Source organism: Spermophilus citellus, assembly GCF_964194105.1.
Source record: "Spermophilus citellus genome assembly, contig: SCAFFOLD_264, whole genome shotgun sequence".
Classification (NCBI taxonomy): domain Eukaryota; kingdom Metazoa; phylum Chordata; class Mammalia; order Rodentia; family Sciuridae; genus Spermophilus; species Spermophilus citellus.
In genome coordinates this window covers 268189-289886 of record NW_027673160.1, presented here as the reverse complement: position 1 = coordinate 289886, position 21698 = coordinate 268189, and the positions used below count along the sequence as shown (strand labels likewise).

The following is a 21698-nucleotide window of genomic DNA, read 5'->3' as shown; positions in this document are numbered from 1 at the left end:
GGAGAAGGACCAGCTGAGAGCCCAGGGCAGGGCCTGGTGGCCCAGGTGGAAGTGAGGTGATAAGCGTTCCCAAGGAGTCCAGGCCAAGAATCTCCTGTGACACATTAACTAAAGTTGCTTTATCTCACATCTAGTGGCTGTGTTCTTAAGGATTTTTGCCAAATCCAATTGCACTGGATTTGACACAAACTATTTAGCAAAGATTTGAATTGGAGAATTCTTGGTCAATCAGAGTCAACTTCTGATGGAGAATCTGGACTAGTTTGGAAGAGGCAGAAAATTATCCCCAAATTATCAGTGCAATCTGACATTTATCACTTAGGCCTTGACAAGTGGTTCACCCCCACAGCTGCGGTCACATACATTTTGGGGCCCTGACAGAAACCTTTGCATGGGGTTGTACAATCAAAAGCCAAATGACAGGGCTGGGGATGTGGCTCAAGTGGTAGCGCGCTCGCCTGGCATGCGTGCGGCCCGGGTTCGATCCTCAGCACCACATACCAACAGAGATGTTGTGTCCGCAGAGAACTAAAAAATAAATATTAAAAATTCTCTCTCTCTCTCTCTCTTTCTCTCTCTCTCTCTCTCTCTCTCTCTCTCTCTCTCTCTCTCTCTCCTCTCTCACTCTCTCTTAAAAAAAAAGCCAAATGACAACTTGGTCCTTTTGCTGGGAGAGCGGAGAGTCCCAGGAACAGAGAGGAGGGGGTACTGGGACATTTCCTTGTGTTGGGAACAGCATTCTAGAAATTTCTGACAAATTAGTGTCAGAAGCTATATATCAGAATATGGATGATGTTCATTTGCCCTCTAGAATTCGGCTAAAAGTTTTGGCAGATTTTTAGCTGACTGTTACATGGCACAAATTGGGAGGAGGTAAATGCATTTATCATGTTATTGGAAACCCTGCCCCCCCCCAGAAGTGAAAGAAGTTGGTGAAATTCCTAGCTGACTCCTGTTGCCTTTATTTTCTCTACAGGGACACATCTCAGAGGCCAGCATGATCTCCAGATCAGTAAGCAGGAACACCTTTTAATTGCTAGTAAAGCTCAAAACCTGACAAGATCATTCTCGTAAATTTAGGGATAGGCAATGTGCCACCTCAGACCCTGAGTGTCATTTGCCTTGTTTTGTAATGCAAACTCACAACCTCCTATGAGGGGCACAGAGTTTGAAGTGTAATCCAATTAAGCTTTAGCAATGTTTCAGCTGGGAAACTGGAAAGCACATTTGTCCACCTAATTCTGCCATTGTCACTATACTAATAGATGATAGCACACTGAGGGATCTAACAGTCATTGCATTTTTATAGGTTGGCAATTACCTTCATTTTTATAGCAGCCAGGAAGGCTGGAATGTGGAAGGAAGTTCTCCATCACAGCTTCTCTTCCTTCTGAGTTGGGGTGTGTTTGCTCTGCAGGTATCTGCAAAGCCCTCCTTGTTCTCTGTTGGAATGAATACAGCAAAACAGCAATCAGACTCGAGGGACAATGTAGGTTTCACAAGGCTGCAATCACTTTTCTATAGGAAATGCATTTCCATGGGGAAGGTGTAACCCTCTCGTGCCAGTAATTTAAAAAACACAGATTTCTTGAAGGTTAGGGTGTTCTGATTATAAATTGCTCTATAGCAAATTAGCCCCAAACTTTGATATCTTAAAATAATAATAATCATTTATGGTCATTGTATAATTTGAAAGGGCTGCCGTACTGAGCTACCATTGCCTGAGTGGCTTAAATAAGAGAGTTTATTTTCCCTCACAGTTCCAAAAGTGGAAAGTCTGAGACCATGGTGTCAACAGAGTTGATTTCTCCTGCAGACTTTCCTCTCAGTTTGCAGATGGCCATCTTCTCCTGTGTCTTTAATCTCCTTTTCTGATGAGGACATGGGCCATTGGGGGTTAGAGCTTTTTTCTTTTTGGTACTCGGGATTGAACTCAGGGTCATTCAACCACTGAGCCACATCCCCAGTCCTTTTTTGTGTTTTATTTAGAGACAGAGTCTCACTGAGTTTCTTATCACCTTGGTTTTGCTAAAGCTGGCTTTGAACAAGATATCCTCCTGCCTCAGCCTCCTGAGCCACTAGGATTACAGCCATATGCCACGACACCCTGCTAAGGGCTTTGATATATGAATTTTCAGGAGGATACAATCCATAATAATCAGGACTCTACAGTTTGGATGGAGGTCAGCAGGGAAGGCTCATTTGTGCTCCACAATTTTTGGGAGCTCGGCTGGGATGTAGAGCAGGGAAGATAGAGGAGTTCAGAGTCTCCAGTATCTCTCTCTGTGTGTCTAGCTGTGGTTCCATAGTGCTCCTGGTCTTTCCTGGTGCTGTCTCCAGCATTGACTGCTCCAAGGTATCAGGACTTCTACCATACCAGGTCAGAGACTCAAGAAACTTAGGTAGAAGCTGCCAGGCTCTTTGAGATCTAGCCTCAGAAGCCATCATTGCCAATCCCTCATTTCTCTATGGGCACACAGGGCCAGCCACAGTCAGCAGAGTGCAGCTGTAGCAAGGGTGTGAACACAGGAGGTCTGAATAACTGGGGTCCATCTTGAAGGCTGACTATCACAGGGGAGAAGGTGGGCCTGACTCACAGGGCCGACGGGACACATCTGTGCATGGTGTTGATTCAAAAGCCATTCTGTGATAATGCTGTGGCTTCCTCACCTCACTTTTAACCTCAGGCCATCTCTCCACCTCCAAAGATGACCTTGTTACTATCAGAGTTCCCTGGTTCTGGAAGGCAGCAGAAGAAGGAACATGAATCAATATGCTTAAAGTGAGATCTACACCAAAGTTACTGGGACCTGGGAACAGAGAATTCAGAGCATGGCACTCATGTGGGACTCCGAAAACATTCCTTACTAGTCCAAGGTGAGAGGAGTACAGAAGATGAGACTAGGAGTTAAGAAATGTCCATTGCAATTGGACAACCATTTAAGGCTGTCAAATGTGACATTTAAACGTGTGTGTTTATTTTTGTTTACATTTGTCATTTGGTTTTGCTAAGTAATTCATTTTTATTGTCTTTCACAGAAGCATCTGTCTATAATGGATAGCAAATAGAAACTGTGGGTCTATCACAACAGACAGCTTGGGAAGCCCTAATTTATGGGGCTCAATGGCCTGAGGCACAACAATATGATTGTCTTTATTGTCATTGACTATGCATTCAAAACAGGTAAGAAGATAAATTTTATGTTACATATAGTTTACTATACTCAAAAAAAAGACATGCAAAAAAGTCACTGATTCTGTGCTTCCTCTTCTTTTTCTTTCTCACTGCCCCAGCTGCCTCTCTGGTATTCTCTTGCTCAGAAACTGATTAGTTTCTGCTCCAGCCTCCACCCCTGCCTTCTCCACTGGCTTCTGGCCTTTTCCATCTTATCTGGGCTCTTTCTGCTATGCACCTTAAGTCTCACTTGCTGTGAGTGGCTCAGACACATGCTGCTCTCCAGCTACTGTAACTGTTTCAGTCAGCTTGGAGTAGTTCAGAGTTGAACTACATACAGGGCTTGTCTGCTGGTTGCAGGGGAAGTGTAGTTGGTATGTGTGTTATGGATGTGGGGCCAGTTCTGATTGGGAGCCATTTTACTCATGTACAGCCCAGTGGTCCTCTGTTGGTTTGTCCCACCATGCTGCTGTCTTCTCAAGCCCCATCCTTTTCCTGGCAGGGTCCCTTTGGTCCAGGTTGCTTCACTCTGCCTTATTCTGCCCTTTCTGCCCCTCCGACAGCACCTCCCCACTGCGGGACACATGTCCTAATGCAACAGCAAAGCGAGGCTAATGAAAATCTCTCATAACATACACTCTTCACCCAAGGTCCCAGTAATGTAGCCATCTGGAGATTTTTAATGTATAATTAGGTGTGTCTGTACATGTAAATAAGTTTTTTTTTGAGAGGAGAATTCATTCAAGTTTTTTGGTTTGGGTTGGGGTCAGGTTGTGGGTGGGGGAGTTCATTGATCCTTTTGAAAGTCACCATTTTATTTTGTAATAACATTAGATTTACAGCAAAGTTGCAAAGCTAGTTCCTGGGTATCCATGACCCATTTCCATTTCCTCTAATGCTATTTATATTACTGTGGGACATTTTCCAAACCACAGAATCAATCTTGGTGCATCACTGTTAACCAAACTCCAGGCTTTTTTTTTTTTTTTTTTTGCTTTTTCTGTCCTTTTCTGGTCCAGGAACTAATCCAGGGTCCCACAGTGTGCTCCATCATTTTGGTTTTTAGTTTCCTCTTTTCTGTGACTGGTTCCTATTCTTCTGATTTCTCATGACCTTGAGAGTTTTAAAAACTAGGACTCCCTCACTGAGCTTGATGACAGTTGTCACTTAAGCAGTCACCTGTGAAAGTCTTAGGTACCAAGAGAATCGAGGACAATTATAGCATCAGTTGAACTCAACATCATAAGGAAATTCAGATATGCATGGCTGTGTTCCCCATGGTCACATGACAACACAGAGTGTGAGGCTTTCAGTCAGACTGGCTTCCAATCTTGGCTTCTCCATGAGCCACTCTGTAACTTAGAACAATTTAAAAAACCTTTTTGGTCCATTTTCTTCTCTCTAAAATAGGACTGGTATAACCTTTGAGTGCATGTGAATTGAAGTGTCACGTCTGAACTGGAGGAATCACTATCTGAATTGGGAGAACGTTTTTCATTCTCCATCCCTTCAGTATGGGAAGGAACTCTAGGGCAGAGATTTCCTTAATATTCCTTCCTATTGCTGTCCTGATATTTGCCTTTTCTTATCTTTAAAACAGATGCCCCTCATATAATCTATATAATACAGTCTATCTGAATATTTTGCCTTCATATCCCCGCTAAGTGACATAAAGAATCTCCATGGTTTTAGTATCTTCAGATGACTTTGGATGTAAAGGAGAATCCCAAGAACCAAGTGTCTATTGGACTGTGACAAGATGACAGGATCTCTCAAGAGGAAATTGAAAGTATCCCCCAGGACCAATATTTCTGAATAGAGTGCAGGTTCTGGAGGAAAACTAATGTACCCTGAATCTTCCCTGATCATTTTCTCAAAGTCCTGCTATACCCAGGATAGGGGCTGCAGTGGTGGACTGGAGATGAATGCACGAGGAGAAATGCATGTTCTTGGGGACGTCTTGATCAGAAGTCCATAAGGATGTGGACATCCATGGCACAGTTTTCACCATGTCCAGCTGACACCCATCCACAAAGTCTCCTTGGAAGACTGGAACCAGATCAGTTTCAATCTATAAATCACCTCAGGACTCCAGAGGTCTCCAGATCTGGGGGCATCCTGGCATGGAAACCCCACTTGGCAGGGTTTTCAGGAGGTTTTAAATGAGCCTTGCTGCTGAGGGCCATTACCAAGTAGGAAATTTCCTTGCCAGCGTACCCCATGTTAATGATTTCGCTGTTGACATTGCATGTTAGGTGACCCTGCCCAAGGACGAGGGTGGATCCAGGATTAGGGTGTATCCTGCAGTTTGAGGAAGTATCCCAGTCCTTGGGTTTAAGGCGTTCCCGGTTTAAGACCTTGGATTTTAGGGAAGTTCGATGTTGAGGATTATTGCTGCTGGAATTAGGGCGTTCCTGCTGCCTGAGCTCTCATTGAGTTCTCGTGAGATTCAGAGAGGATTTTGGGAAAGAGAGCCTCGTGGAGTAGGTGAATTGGGCGGCAGGAGAACTGGGATTGCCCGAGAACGTGTGTGGAGGCCGGTGTGAGTTCGGGAATAAAGATTTGCTGTTTGAATCTATAAAGCTGTGTGGTGGCTCGTGATTCTGTGCCCAGCCAAGACTGCGGCATTTGGTGGTCCGTACGCGGGATGTCTGAAGCTTGGGGGTAAGTGAATTTGCTCGCTCCTGAAGGAGAGCAAAAAAAATGGGTGGCCATTTCAAAAAACAATGTGTTCTTGTTTTGATTTATTTTGTTTTTATTTCAAGTTGCCTGTTCATAGAACTTTCTCAGGCAAACTGGGGAAAATGGTTGACTCGAGGTTTGAAGTTGTTCGCCTCTGAGGAAGAGAAATTGTTAGAGGACGGAGGCACCCCAGTAAGATCAAGAACAGCTAGGGCATATGTTGATACAATACAAAAATGTAGCCCATGGCTTTTTAGAGACGAGTTATTAAGTTATCAATGGGACCATCATGGTATCCTGTAGAAGGATTTTTCTTCAACAAGAAAGAGATGGCTAGTTCTGTTTACTACATTTGTCTAAGGTCTTGGGTTTTACAGACATCTGATTAATTTCCAAAGCTAAAGTGTCAAAATATCAACCACAAATATGAAATCAAGTACTCTTTACTTATTAAGTTCCATAAGGTAATATATTTAAACATTATGTGTGTTTTCATAAATTGGTAAATAGAAAAAGTTTAATATTGCTTTGGTCTGTGTCTTTGCTGAAACAAGGTTACTAAGTCTTAAGATTCTATCATGTGTAATTTATATACAAAGAGTATAAGAAGTTTCAGTTGGGTTTCAATTACAATAGTATAGTACCTTAAAAAACATGAAAGTATTTCATCTATTTAAAGTGGAGTAATTTGTCTAAATTCAAAAATTTTATAAGAGTTATTTCAGAATGTGAATTTATAAAAAGGGTTAATGGCAAGAAAAGAGATAAAGATATTCAAGATGTGGAAATATATTTTAATATAAAAGGTTAAAGGAAAAAGAAATGTTTCTAGATGAGATAATCTCTGTGTGGTAAAGTAAAAAGTTGTAAAATGCCATTTAAAAAGATTTTGAGGAAACTAGACTTAATTTAAAAGCTTGAAAAAGGAAGAAAGAAGAGAAAGATATTTGTACATGGCAGATTGAGACAAAGCTTCTTAATGGAAAAAAAAAAGCCTTTGGTTGAAGGGCAGCCATGTAAACTAACATTAAAGTGATTTAAACAGAATTGAAGCCTCGTTTAAAAGAGTAAAGCTGTAGATGGTGAAAAAGTACATTTAAAAGTACAGTATAGATGATAATTGGGAGGCTTTAAAAGGTTAAATTGAAGGTGGTCGAGATACCTTCATGGCGGGAAAAAGATTGCTTTACTCATCAAACTATTTAAATATACTTATTAAACTATAAAGAGGGAGATGGGATAATCTTTGTGTGGTAAAGTACAAAGTTGTAAAATGTCTAAATAAGTTGCAAAAGGCTTTAAAAGGTTAAATTGAAGGTGGTTAAGATGCCTTCATGATGGAGGAAAAAAAACCCCATGAAAATGGGAAGATAATAAGATAAAAGATATTTAGATAAAGAAGATTAAAAATTTGAAGTGAAAAACTTTAAAAACAGAAGTACAGAAAGGTAAAAAAAGAGAGAAGATGTAGAAAGATAAAAAAGATATAGGAAGATAAAAAAGATGTTGAAAGACAAGAATTTTAAACCCACAAAATAGGAAACAAAAGAAAACTAGGAGAGAAAAAAGCAACTAAGGTTAAATATAAAAACCTTAGAAGAAAACTAGAAGATAGAAATAAGATAGAAAATGGTTGAAAATGTCAAGTAAAGGTATTTCAGATAGAAAATGCAAGAGGCTAAGACAACTATGGTTTAAAACCACATCAAAAAATTTAAGGACTAAAGTAATTCTAAAAAACTAAGGCAGAATGCTTTTGAAAGACTTAAATTTAAAAGGATCTTTAAGGGGTATATATCCCCAAAGATAAACTTAAAATAACCCTTTTTACTCTAAACTTTCTAAATTTGGATTCATCAGGACTTAGTGCTGCGGAAAGACATATGTATCCGAAAAATGTACATAAGCCTAAGGTACTTTGGAAAGATGTTCTAACAGGACAATGGAAAGGTCCTGATCCAGTTATTGTCTGGAATCGGGGTTCCGTCTGTGTTTTTTCGCAGGGAGAACAGCAGCCGATTTGGATTCCAGAGAGATTAACTAAAGCAATTTCTACAGAAAAAGAAGATGATTTGACTCAAATCCATAACAGCTGATATCCAGAGTTCCAGCTTGGCTATTCTTACATCTGCGACAGTGATTAACCAAGGTGTTTTTTTCAATATCTATTTTATTATTGCATTTTTCCCACATCGTAAAGTTCTATTTTATTTTTTGAGCTCATACAAACCTAGGTTAATGTTTTTCTGATCGGTTTTATTTTTTGACTGTGTTTTATTTTTTGACTGTGGAGTTTTTAAACATTGCAATGGAGATTTCACCTAGGTAAAACTACAAGGCCTTTATTGTCTTATGTGTTGTGTTATGTGTGCACATTTCTGTTTTGTGTTGTATGTCTGTATGTGTGTATGTCCATATTTCATATATGAGGAGCGCTCATAAAAAAATGGATCCGAATTTTTTTTTATTCACGTGATTTAAATGGTTTAATTTAATTTAGGTAAACAGCTGTTAATGATTGTTTTTAAAGGTGGTTAACAGATCTGTTTGCTTACTAATTTAAATTAGGTAAACAGCTGTTAAGGATTGTTTTTTAAGGAGGTTAACAGATCTGTTTGTTTACTTTCACCTTTCCTTTTCATTATATTTAATAATTCTGTCCAGGATAATGTCTCTTTAGCATCATTGCCAGAATTCCCATCTCCATCCCAGTGCCGGTGAAGACTAAGATAAAACCAAACTACAGCTTCTATGACAGCCATCACAGTAAACTGTATAAACTGATGCATCAATGAATATAACTCAACAAGTAATACTCAATCAAGGACTCGATTTACTTTGGGAGGAAATGGACATATTGATAGACTCCTCCGATTTGAACTGCCTGCAGAACTTGCCTGGACTATATATCAGTTGCATGCATTGTGAAATATCGTCTGGTGCAGCGAATTATGGTACTGCTGGCATATCTTTGCTGATGGTGTCACCAGTGATGCAATTTCCTTGCCAGCGCACCCCATGTTAATTGTGGTAATGCTGGCATATCTTTGCTGATGGTGTCACCAGTGACGCAATTTTTCCAAAAGAGCCATCAATTGGCTTGGTGTCGTGGCATTTCTGTATCCTCCTCCCTTCTACTAGTGATGGTCTAAAATTTGGGGGCCAACAGAGGTGAGGCAAGAACCTCACCCCCCCCACTGGCACCAAGGATATTTGGGGGCCAACAGAGGTGAGGCAAGAACCTCACCCCCCCACTGGTGCATAGGCCTTTCCACAAGCTTGGCTGAATGCTGGACCGGTAGTCAGTGATGGGTTGATCTGATTGCAGTGGATTCAACCTAAGACAGGAGGCTGACGCCTAAAGGTCAGTTTTCCCATGACGGGTAAGAACCATTTGTTGAATTGGACAACCTACCAGGCACGGTCCTTAAGCCACATTGCTTGTTGTTTAATTAATCAGAAGGGGGGAGATGCTGAGGGCCATTACCAAGTAGGAAATTTCCTTGCCAGCGTACCCCATGTTAATGATTTCGCTGTTGACATTGCATGTTAGGTGACCCTGCCCAAGGACGAGGGTGGATCCAGGATTAGGGTGTATCCTGCAGTTTGAGGAAGTATCCCAGTCCTTGGGTTTAAGGCGTTCCCGGTTTACGACCTTGGATTTTAGGGAAGTTCGATGTTGAGGATTATTGCTGCTGGAATTAGGGCGTTCCTGCTGCCTGAGCTCTCATTGAGTTCTCGTGAGATTCAGAGAGGATTTTGGGAAAGAGAGCCTCGTGGAGTAGGTGAATTGGGTGGCAGGAGAACTGGGATTGCCCGAGAACGTGTGTGGAGGCCGGTGTGAGTTCGGGAATAAAGATTTGCTGTTTGAATCTATAAAGCTGTGTGGTGGCTCGTGATTCTGTGCCCAGCCAAGACTGCGGCACTTGCTATGTTTATAAAAAGACCTGGTACCTCATAAGTAATAAACCAAAGTTCTTTCCTCTCCCTTTATGCTTTTTGTTTGTGGTTTTTAAATCATTCCTTTAAAAAGTAGGAGATTTTTCAAAATTGTCTTTTCACTGCCCTAGCTATTTCAGAGAGTTTATTTTAGGTTTAGGCACAGTTTACAGCTCTATATAATAGAAGAACCAATGAACTACAGTTTAAAGGACGTTAAAGCAACAATGTTCACCCCAGAGGTACCTGAAAATCCACTTGTGAAAGTCCTTTCCCTGGTTACAGCAGCTGCTTTATTTTAGTTGCATGAAAACAAGTCACAAGCAGGTGAGTGAAACGGTTCCTGGAGAAAAAATAAATTCCACAAGGAAAGATGTCGCAGGGTCATTCTTCTGACTGCCAACCCAAAAGAATAAACCCAGCAGTGGGCCCTGAATCCAAAGTCTGGCTTTGGGGAAATAAAGATTTACGATCTGGGTATAAATGGTGATGAATCACTTGGCAGTACACATTTTCTGGCACAACCTGTCGAAAGTAATGAGCCATCATCCGTTCCAGAGTTCATCTGATGGTAAGCGTTCTCTATGAAATATGAAATAGAGTGGAACACAATTTGTCTGAGTCTTTGTACAACTCTCCGCCAATTACTGTGCTTCTGTCCCTGTCACCATTGGAAAATAAATGGGAAGATAATTACAGCCTCAGATACATTCTTGTGGCCTGCATTTTCCTGAGCTTCACCAGCTTGTGTGTCTAATGGGGTCACATTATGAGTCATGACTCAATTTTGTTGTCTCTTTCCAATGCTCCCTGGCCCCTCTGCTCCCCTCGGTTGCTGAGGGCCATTACCAAGTAGGAATGACGAATCAAAATTTCCTTGCTAGCGTACCCCATGTTAATGATTTCGCTGTTGACATTGCATGTAAGGTGACCTTGCTCAAAGACCAAGGCGGATCCGGGTTTAGAGCTGATCAGGTTTGAGGAAGTATCCCGGTCCTTGGGTTTAGGGTGTTCCCAGTTTAAGACTATATGGGTTTTAGGGAAGTTGGATGTTGAGGATTATTGCTGCTGGAAATAGGGCGTTCCTGCTGCCTGAGCTCCCGTTGAGCTCTCGTGAGATTCTAAAAGTATATGGGAAAAAAAGCCTCGTGGAGGAGGTGATTTGGGTGGCAGCAGAACTGGGATTGCCCCAGACCGTGTGTGGAGGCCGGTGTGAGTTCGGGAATAAAGAATTGCTGTTTGAATCTACAAAGCTGTGTGGTGGCTCGTGATTCTGTGCCCAGCCAAGACTGTGGCACTCGGTGACCTCCATTTCAGTGCAGAGTTCTCCCTATGAATCTAAGGGTCTCCCTGGGGGAGGCTTTACGTGCCCTTGTGCCCTTGAGTATGTCAGCTCCTTGGATTACTGTCCCTGCTGTGGGTATGCAGGGGCTCCCTGGCCATATTGGATGTCCTACCATTTTTGCTGGGCCTTATTGTCTTCTATTGATATCACTTCTTTCTCTGGGCATGGAGCCTAATTCACTGAGGTCCTCCTGGTGACTAAGTCACATGGTAGTATGTGGCAAGTTGAGGGAAAACCAGCCCCTCTCACTGTCTCCCTCTGTGTTGAGTGTGCATGCACAGTGGGCACGTGCTTGTCTGCTGCGGCGCTCTTGGTGGGCCAGGGGTCCGCTCGCCGCCTGCTACTGGCTTCTTGGGTTTGTGCACCACAGGCGCGGAAAAGGGGCTCACCACTAGCTGGCCGCCTGCTTTTGGCGATGAAGCTTGAAGGAGCCAGTGGCGCCTGTGCCCTTGACTTGCATTAGCAAGTCATTCTGCACCAGCATGCACCAAGTACTTGAGGTAGGTGCGGCTGTTCTGCTTGTCCAACCCCCGCCACCTTCTTGGCCTCTGCATAGATGCACGCCAGCGACAAGCCACTGCTCGCCCAGCCTGCAGTCTCCACCACCAGCTGGCTGTACTTGCTCAGCTGGTTCTTCTTGCAGCTGCTCTTACACTTGAGGACACCACGGTTCTTGTCGCTGTCCCCCATGCGTTGCCGCCCCCCCATGGCACCCTCGGTGCCCAGGAGCTGCAGGGCCTCCTCCAGCTCCATCGACTTGGTGGCCAGCGGGTTGGTGGCAGGCGGCGCCGGGAAGAGGAAGGTGAGGGGGGTGGGGTGGGGCTCGGGCTGCGGGTCCTGGGGCTGGGCGGCAGGCCTGAGGACAGGTGGGCGAGCGCCATCGGGGAGCCGGGGTGGGAGTTCTGGGCAGCTCTGGGGCTCAGGGAGGGCTCCAGCTCCGTCGGAATCCTGCCGCTGCTGCCTGTGCCACTGCTCCAAAGCTGCCTGCCTTCTGGGCGTGTGCGCTGCGCTCTGCTAAACTAGAATTTTTTATTCAGAAGATTCCTATACAGATCTTTCTCCTTGTGTGATACAACCGGAAGACCAGTGTTCATCAACATGAGGACAATTTTTTTTTTTGAAAAGGGTTTGAGGAAAACAAATATCTTGGTGCTTTTCCGTGAAAGCACATTTGAGATTAAGTTGTTGAGATAACACAGGCAGAATTTATGGAATATGGATTATTTTTGTTTCTTTGCCCTATTTCTAAAAGTTTGTAGGTCCACTTATAATTTTTTTCAAGTGAGACATCCTTAAGTTGAATTTCAATGATTCATAGTTGTTATTGTTTTTATAAGAATGTATTTGAAAACATTTATTCTCTGTGGACACAGTTTATGTAGGAAACTAGTTTTTTTTAGAGAGAGAGAGAGAGAGAATGAGAGAGAGAATTTTAATATTTTTATTTTTCAGTTATCGGCAGACACAACATCTTTGTTGATATGTGGTGCTGAGGATCGAACCCCGGCCGCACACATGCCAGGCGAGCGCGCTACCACTTGAGCCACATCCCCAGCCCCTGCATGACAATTTTTTAAAAAAATATTTTCACCTATGATTGGTAAATCCAGTCTGAATACCACAGATACAAGAGGGCAGATCGCAGTGCATGAGAGAGTTCCTATTTTTCTGGGGCCTTTCCAATGTGCTGTGTACAACCCTTGAATTTGTTAACAGTTTGATAGATGAGAATTATCAATATAGAGTAGTTTAATGTGGATTGCTATCATTATTAATAAGGCTGAGCATATTATGCATAAAAACTAATTGTATTTTTTTCTTGTGAACGCTCTGTTAATGGGTTTTTTCATATTTTTGTTTTGGGTTGCTTTTTTCCCATTATCAATTTCTAGAAATTTGTAAATTGGAGACATTAGCCCTTTTTTTTTTTTTTTTTTTTGTACATTCAGCACTTCTACTTCAGGGGACTGGTCAATCCAGACCAGAACAGAATCAGGAACATAATTGCACAGCGCTGGGCGCAGCAGCCTAAGTGGCTCAGTCCCAGTCCCCCTCCCCCTCGGGGTTGTCCTCCCGCGGCGCCTCCAGGTCGTTGAAGTGGAAGTTGGCCATCATGTCTCGCACGGCCAGCATCAACCGGTTCAAGCCTTGGTTGTGGTTCAGACCCCCAGGCACTCCTTCCTCTGGCCTCTCCCCCTCCACAGTGTAATTTGGCAACAGTGACCGGAAGAAGAGGGCAACCGTGTTTCCATGGCTGACAGGACTTAACCTCTCTGGTCTGACGTAGGAGTAGATGGTGTCCAGGGGAGGCAGAGGGTCAAACCCCATCACAGACTGTGTGGTCACATCCGGGGGAAGCGCAGCAACAGCCTCCCTGATCTCCGAGAGGATCACATGGCGATGGATGTTTCTGGGTGCACGCTGGTAGAGCATCTTCCGCCTGTTCTCACAAGCCTCCACAGCGGGGTCCCCAGCGTCCACTGCCTGAAGAACCTCACGGACATTTTCCTCCAGCCAGCTCATGGTGGCAGGCTCTTTCCAGAGGAAGTGCGACCTCCCGAGGTACAGACTCACCAGCTGGGTCAGGGCAGGGGGCTGGCTTATCTCAGCATCTGGTCCAAAGAAGCGATGATTGGAGACGGTGGCATCGGGCCGCACACTGCAGTACTCGAGCAAGGGCATGAGGACTCCAGGGAACATGGTGAGTGCCTGCTGGATCAAGAGGGAGGCCTTCTCTCTGGCAGAGCTGAGCTCATGCTGGGGGAGGTCTGTCTGCTGACTCAACAGGAAGTATGCCAATGGAACCGAGAAGGCAAAATTTGGGAGCTGCGACAGGTTCCGATGAGCCTCCCACTCCTGGAAGAGGCGGATCAAGTACTCATAGTTGCGGGCCCGCAAGGCCAGGTGGTCGACAAGCAGCAGCATGCAGAGCGGGTCCTCGTCTGGCTCAAGGCTCAGGATGAGCTTGCAGAACTCCAGTGCGGTGCGTGGGCAGCCACGCTTCTCCAGGAAGCTCATCTGCTTGTAGAGGGCCAGGTAGAAGCTCCTGTTCTTGGGTCTACGGTAGTCCAGCCGGCACGTCCCACTGGTGAGACTGAACAGGGGGTGGAAGGCACACTCCATGCTGTACAGCGCTCGCTCTATGAGGTCTCGTGCCATCTCCTGATCCTCTTGAAAGCGGCAGGCATCACTGAGCTGCAGGAGTGAGTCCACATGGTAGGGGCTTGTCTGGAGCAGAACCACAATGTTGTTTGGCTCCATGGACTCCACGGCCACCAGGAACTTGTGCTGTGCCTGCTGGTACTCCTCACTGTGTTCAAACACAAAGAAGGAAAGGCCTTTTTTCGATTCCAACAGCCGCATAGACAGACCTGGCTTGCTGTACCGCGGCCAGGTGCTCTTGGGGGTCGTCAGCCACGTGCACTTGGGGTATACACGCTGCCTCTGTCGTGGCCTTTGCTCCCCCAGGACCGCTCGAGCACCAAAATACCTTTTCAGTTCTGTGTCTGGATTCAAGTGTCTGTGCTCCACATACAGGACATGCTTCCTGGAGCTCAGTGGTGGGGGACCCGGGCGGCTGAGCCCACTGCCATCCTCAGTCCTCTCCAAGATGCGGTCGATATCCTCCATCCCACTTTCCGAGGCTTCTCCTGTACTGTTTTTCTTATTTTTCTGCTTCTTTTTCTTCTTCCGGAGTTTTCCACTTGCATTAGACTGCTCCGGAGGTGCAGCCTTGGCCACATTTCCTTCCCGCTTAGTCTCTGGGTTTCCACGCTGAATCCTTCCTTTGTTCCCTGACACTGCAGCATCTGTTAACACACAATCAATTATAGTTTTCCTCTGATTTTCACTTATTTTCTTTAAAGAGAGAGTGAGAGAGGAGAGAGAGAGAGAGAGAGAGAGAGAGAGAGAGAGAGAGAGAGAGAATTTTTAATATTTATTTTTTAGTTCTCGGCGGACACAACATCTTCATTGGTATGTGGTGCTGAGGATCGAACCCGGGCCACTCGCCTGGCATGCTAGCGTGCTACCGCTTGAGCCACATCCCCAGCCCCTTCACTTATTTTTATTTACCTTCACATATTTTGATATACAAAAGTCTTATACTTTTTCCTTTAAACATTACAGTGTATATTAATCAATATGGTATCTTGATTTTTTTTTAAATCTTCAAACCCAATGTCTCACAAGTGCTAGGCAAGCACTCTATCACTGAGCTACAGCCCCAGCCCAGGTATCTGGAGTTTAAGGCACTGAAAGCCCTCCAAGAGTTTTAGAATTTGTCCATGGTTTCTTTTTGTACTTTTATGGTATCACTTTTAAATTTAAATGTTCAAATTAGGATTTATTCTGGTGTTCAGAATGATGCATAGGTTCAACTTTATCTTTTTCTGTGTGTCTGTTATTTTCACCTGTTGATTTTAGAGCCCTCTTTGAATCTGTTATGGTATTGTTAACTTTTGGAGGTATTGGGGTGTCTCTGGGGTGTGTATTCTATTAGTCTTTTTCTTCATATACCAGTATCACATTATTGGGTTTATAAAAGTGTTAATATCTTTTAAAACTAGTTTCCCCTTGTTGCTTTTCATATTCCTGGGAATTCTTGCTTGCTTATTTTCCCATGAGTACTTTTGAACTATTTTGTCTAGTTCCAGAAAAACAGAAATCTAAAGGAAATAAACATCAGATTAAATGTATACATTTAAAATCTATTTAACTTCTCCAAACTTTTTTTTCAGGATCTTAATAAAGATGCTATGAAAGAATGTAAGACAGAAAAATAATTAAATATTTTTACTGTGGTGTTTTATGATTTACATTTTTAAAAATTTATTATTATTATTATTATTATTATTATTTTAGTCTGCTTCCTTAATGTGTAAAAGGGATATTATTTTAGGAGTGTTTGAGTTCATATAACCTCTGGGTGGTAAGTTGGATGCCAATAATTTTTGCCCCTTGGATTTAACTTGAAGATACTTATCTGTAAAAGGATATTATTACATTATCCCTCTTGACAATTTTGTTTATAATAGTAACTTTGTGAGCAGCATATGTTTTTCATTTAGGATTGCTTTATAAACAGAAACAAATTGAGTATGAAAAAGCCTTTTTCAAAATCCCATATCCATACACGATTTAAAAAAAAATTTCTGCTGTGTGTGGTAGTGGATGTTTGTAGTCCATGCTGCTGGGGAAGCTGAAACGGGAGGAAGCTTAAGCTTCCTTCAAGACCAGCCTGAACAACATGCCAAGATCCTCTTCATCCCCCTCAAAAAACTGAAAACAACAACAACAATAAAAAACTTTCAGAAAAATAGGAATAGAAGGATGTATCTTCAACCTCATAAGAGGCACCTCTGCAAACTCCACAGCTAAAATGATGCTTAATTGTGAAAGACTGGGTGCTTTCCCCTTAAAATTGGGATTATGATAAGTGGATGCTAATCCATAGTGGGGCAGGAGTGGGGTAGGGAAGAATGAAGGAACTTCGGTTTGTGTAGAAGCAAGTGAGGGGAGGGGGGAGGGAGTGGGGATGGGAAGGAGGGTAGGATGAGACAGACATTATTACCCTATATACACGTATGATTACACTACTGGAGTGACTCTGCACCTTGTACAGCCAGTGGAGTGAGAAGTTGAGTAGAATATGTCAAAATGCATTCTACTATAAAATAAATTAATAATTAAAAAAAGTTGGGGTCACACTATATTAGAGGTTCTATCCAAGGCAACTGAACTGGAAGAAGATGTAAAAGTCACCCAGAATGGAGAAAGAAGCCAATATATCTCTATTCTTAAATGACATATATAGGAAATGTTAAGGGATCCATTAAAAAGCTACTATCTAAAATAATTGTCCTTTCAACTCACGAAGCTGGAACAATTGGAGGACTACATGCCAAAGAATTAATTTGGACCCTTACCTTGCATCTTATACAAAAATTAACTTGAAATACTGAAACTATAAAACAACTAGTACACATCTACATGACTTCGGATTTGGTAAAGAATTCTTCTAATGTTCACAGCAAGGTTACAAGATACAAAATCAGATCTCTATATACTTGTCATAAGCAATATGAATATGAAATGGCAGACATACCATTTATGATCATAAATAAAACAAAACAATTTAGGAATAAATTTGGAAAAAAATGCAAAGCTAGTTGGATATGATGGTGCATGCCTATAATCCCCGCTATTCAAAAGTCTGAGACATTCCTGGAAACTTAGTGAGACCCTGTCACAAAATAAAATAAAAAGGACTGGGAATATAGATCTGCAGTAGAATGCCCCATGGTCCAATCCCCACTACAAACAACACCCTCCCCCCCCACACATACAAACTTATACACTGAAAACTAAAGAACATTTGTTGAAATAAATTAAATGGTATCTAATTATTAGATAAATGAAAAAATAATGTTTATAAGTTGGAAAATTAAACAGTATTAAAATGGCAAAATTCCTCAAATTGATATATAGATTTAATAAAATTCCCATCAGAATCCCAAATGTCTTCTCTGTAGAAGTTGACAACCTGGTTCTAAAATTCATATAGAATCATAAGGGTCCCAGAATAGCCTAAACTATCTTGAAAAAAATAACAAAATAGAAGGACTCAAATTCCCTGACTTTGAAACTCATTACAAGGCAATGATAATTCAGATAGTGTGGTGTTGACACCATGGATAGAAATATAGATCAATGCAAGAATTTAGAATCCACAAATAAACCCATGTGTTATGATCAATTAATTTTAGCAAAGTTTCCAATCATTCAATGGAGAAAACAATAATATTTTCATAACTAAATGCAATGGGTTCAGTCCTTGGTGAGTGCAAAGCTAATAAAACACAATCAGGAGATAAAAGAATTTTTAAAAAGGTAAATTACTTAAAGCAACTAAGGAGAACACGGGGCATTACTCCCAAAGCAGTATCTCCCTGAACAGGAAAAGCAAGAGGCTTTTCTCAATGGTTGGTGTAACTAATTCCATAAAACATACACTACTCAACTTAAAGATTCAGATAGAACCCAGTACACATAACATTCAAAAACAAGTGAAGTTCTGACCTATATCTAGGTGATTTCAACACAGGTTTCTCACCAATAGATAGGTCATCCAGACATAACCTCAGTGAAGACTTTTCAAACTTAAAAATTATAAATCAAATGGACTTAATAAGTATCTGTAGAATATTTCATCCAATATCAGCAAAAATTCACTTTATTTTCAAGTGCTTGTGGTACCCTCTCCACAATAGGCCATAGTCTAGGCCACAAAGCCACCCTACGCAAATACAAAAATATCTATATAATTCCTTACATCTTATCTGATCATTGTGGAATTAAATTAGAAATCAACGTTTAAAAAACTACAGAAACTATATAAACATGTGGAGATCAAAGAATGCAATTCGGATGATAGAAGAAATCAGGGGAGAAATTTAAAAATTCTTAGATCCAAACAAGAACAGTGATACAACATACCAGAATCTCTGGGACACTATAAAAATGGTTTTAAGAGGAAAATTCATAGCTATGAGTGCCTACATAACAAAATCAGTAAGGTCCTAAATAACAACCTAATGATGCCTCTCAAGGCCCTTGAAAAACAAGAATAAATCACTTCAAAAACCAATAGAAGGAAGGAAATAATTAAGATCAGAACCAAGATCAATGAAATAGAGAATAATAGCAAAAAAAAGGAACAATGAAATAAAAAGTTGGTTTTTTTTAAAGATAAGCAAAATTGAAAATCCTTTAGCTAAATTAACCAAAATAAGGCTGGGGATGTGGCTAAAGCGGTAGCGCGTTTGCCTGGCATGTGTGTGGCCCGGGTTCGATCCTCAGCACCACATTAAAAAAAAAAAAAAGATGTTGTGTCCACCAAAAACTAAAAAATAAATATTAAAAAAATTCTCTCTCTCTTTAAAAAAAAATTGAATAAATAAATAAACCAAAATACAAAGAGAGAAGGCCCAAATTAATAAAAATAGAGTTGAAAAAGAAGAAATCACCACAGTCATTCAGAAATCCAGAGACTCATTAGGACAATTTTGAAAGCTTATACTCCAATAAATTGAAATATCTACAAGCAATAGACACATTTCCAGACATATGGCTTGCCAAAATTGAATCAAGAGGACTTGGAAAACCTAAACAGACCAAAAACTTGCAATGAGCTAGAAACAGTAATAAAAAGCCTTCCAACAAAGAAAAGCCTAGGAATAGATGAATTCTTAGCTGAATTTTAGCAGACATTTAAAGAAGAACTAATGCCAATGCTCCTTAAATTATTTCATGAAATAAAAAGAGATAGAAGCCTTCTAAATTCATTCTATGAAGTCAGTATCACCCTGATAACAAAATCTGGTAACACATAAAAGAAACAAAACTGCAGAAGAGTATCCTGATGAATTTAGATGCAAAAAATCCTTAATGGATATTAGCAAACTGTATTCAACAACATCATGACCAAGTTGTTTTTATTATGGTTGCAAGGATAGTTTAGCATATGTAAATTAAATAGAAATAAGGACAAAAATCACATAGACATCTTAATAGATTCAGAAAAAGCCTTCAACAAAATTCAGCATCCATTCATGATAACAAAGCTCAAGAAACCAGGGATAAAAGGAACTTACCTCAACAACGTAAAGGTCATATATGACAAAGCCAGAGCCGATGTCACAGTGAATGGGGGAAAGCTAAAAGCATTTTCTTTAAAATTTGTAACAAGACAAGTTGTCCACTCTATGACTCCTATTAAACACACTACTAAGAATTTTAACCAGATAATTAGGCAAGAGAAAGAAATGTAAGGGATAAAAATAGGAAAGGAATAAGTCAAATTATCACTGTTTGCAGATGATATGATCCTAAACTTAGAAAATCCAAAAAGCTCTACCAGAATACTGCTAGGGATAATGAACAAATTCAGCCAATTTATCAGGTTACAAAATCAACATTTAAAAATCAACTGCTTTCCTATACAGCAATAGTGAGTCTGCTGAGAAAGAAATCAGGAAAATAATCCCATTCACAATAGCCTAACCAAGGCAAACCAAACCAAACCAAACAAAACCTTAGGGTTAAATGTAACCAAGGAGGCAAAAGACCTTACAATGAAAACTATAGAACAGTGAAAAAATGAGGAAAACATAAGATGATGGGAAGACCTTCCATGTTCAGTATAGGCAGGATTTATACTGGGAAAATGACCATATTGCCTAAAGCAATATACAGACTCAGTGCAATGCCCATTAAAATAACAAAGACATTCTTCACAGAACTAGAAAAGACCAGTCCTAAAATTTATTTGGATGAATAAAACCCCAGAATATCCAAAGCAATTTTAAGCCAGAAAAGCAATGCTGGAGACATCATAATACCTGACTTTAAATTATACCACAGAACTATAGTAACAAAAACTGCATGATACTGGAATAAAAACAGGCACATATACCAGTTGAACAGAATAAAAAACATAGAGACAAATGCACCCAGATACCCAATATACCCAGTTACCTGATCCTTGACAAAGGTGCCAAAAACATATCTTGGAGAAAAGACAGCCTTTTAAATCAGTGCTGGAAAAACCCATCCTCATGTAGAAGAATGAGACTACATCCTTATCTTTCACCCTGTCCAAAAGTCAACTCAAAATGGATCAAAGATGTAGGAATTAGACCAGAAACTGTGAAACTACTAAAAGAAAATGTAGGGTCAACACTTCAACATAGAGGTGCAATGCTTTCTCAATAGGACCCATAAAGCTTAGGAAATAATACCAAGAATTAAGAAATGGGATGGCATCCAATTAAAGATATTCTGCACAGCAAAGGAAATGATTAAGAATGTGAAGAGAGAACCTACAGAATGGGAGAAAAATCTTTATTAGCTACTCTCTGACAGAGTATTAATATCCAGACTATATAAAAAAACTCAAAAATCTTAACACCAAAAGTAGACAAATAACCCAATTAACAATGAACACATGAATTATAGGTACACTTCTCAAAAGAAAAAATCCAATGGTCAACAAATATATGAAAAAAAGATTCAACATATCTTTATCAATCAAGGAAATACAAATCAAAATTACACTGAGATTTCATCTTACTCCAGTCAGAATAACAAACATCAAGAATAAGTATAATAATAAATTCTGGAGAGAACATGGAGAAAAAGAACATTTTTACACTGTTGGTGGTTGTAAATTAGTACAACCACTATAGAAATCAACCACCATATGACCCATCTATACCACTCCTTGGTATCTATCCTAAAGAATTAAAGTCATCATACAACACACACCTACCCATGTTTACAGCAGCACAAATCACAATAGCCAAACTGTGGAACCAGCCTAGGGTCTTTTAATGTATGAATAGATAAAGAAAATTTGGTATATACACACAATGGAGTTTTATTCTTCCATAAAGAGGAAAGAAATTATGTCATTTGCAATAAGATGGGTGGAACTTGACAATGTTAAGTGAAATAAGCTGGACTCAGGAAGTCATATGTTTTATCTCATATATTGCA

The 21698-nt window shown here is 41.0% G+C and overlaps 1 protein-coding gene across 1 annotated transcript in view; it reads right to left on the bottom strand.

The window, feature by feature from the left end:
• Positions 1–13081: 13081 nt before the first annotated feature.
• Positions 13082–21698, bottom strand: part of LOC308640050 (ribosome quality control complex subunit TCF25-like) — a gene marked incomplete at its 5' end in the record, with an annotated part of 101929 nt that continues 93312 nt past the window's right edge. Inside the window, one exon of the mRNA XM_081312111.1 lies at positions 13082–14999. Within this exon, the coding sequence (XP_081168237.1) occupies positions 13179–14999 (1821 nt within the window). The 3' untranslated portion in view covers positions 13082–13178. The remainder of the gene's footprint in view (positions 15000–21698) is intronic.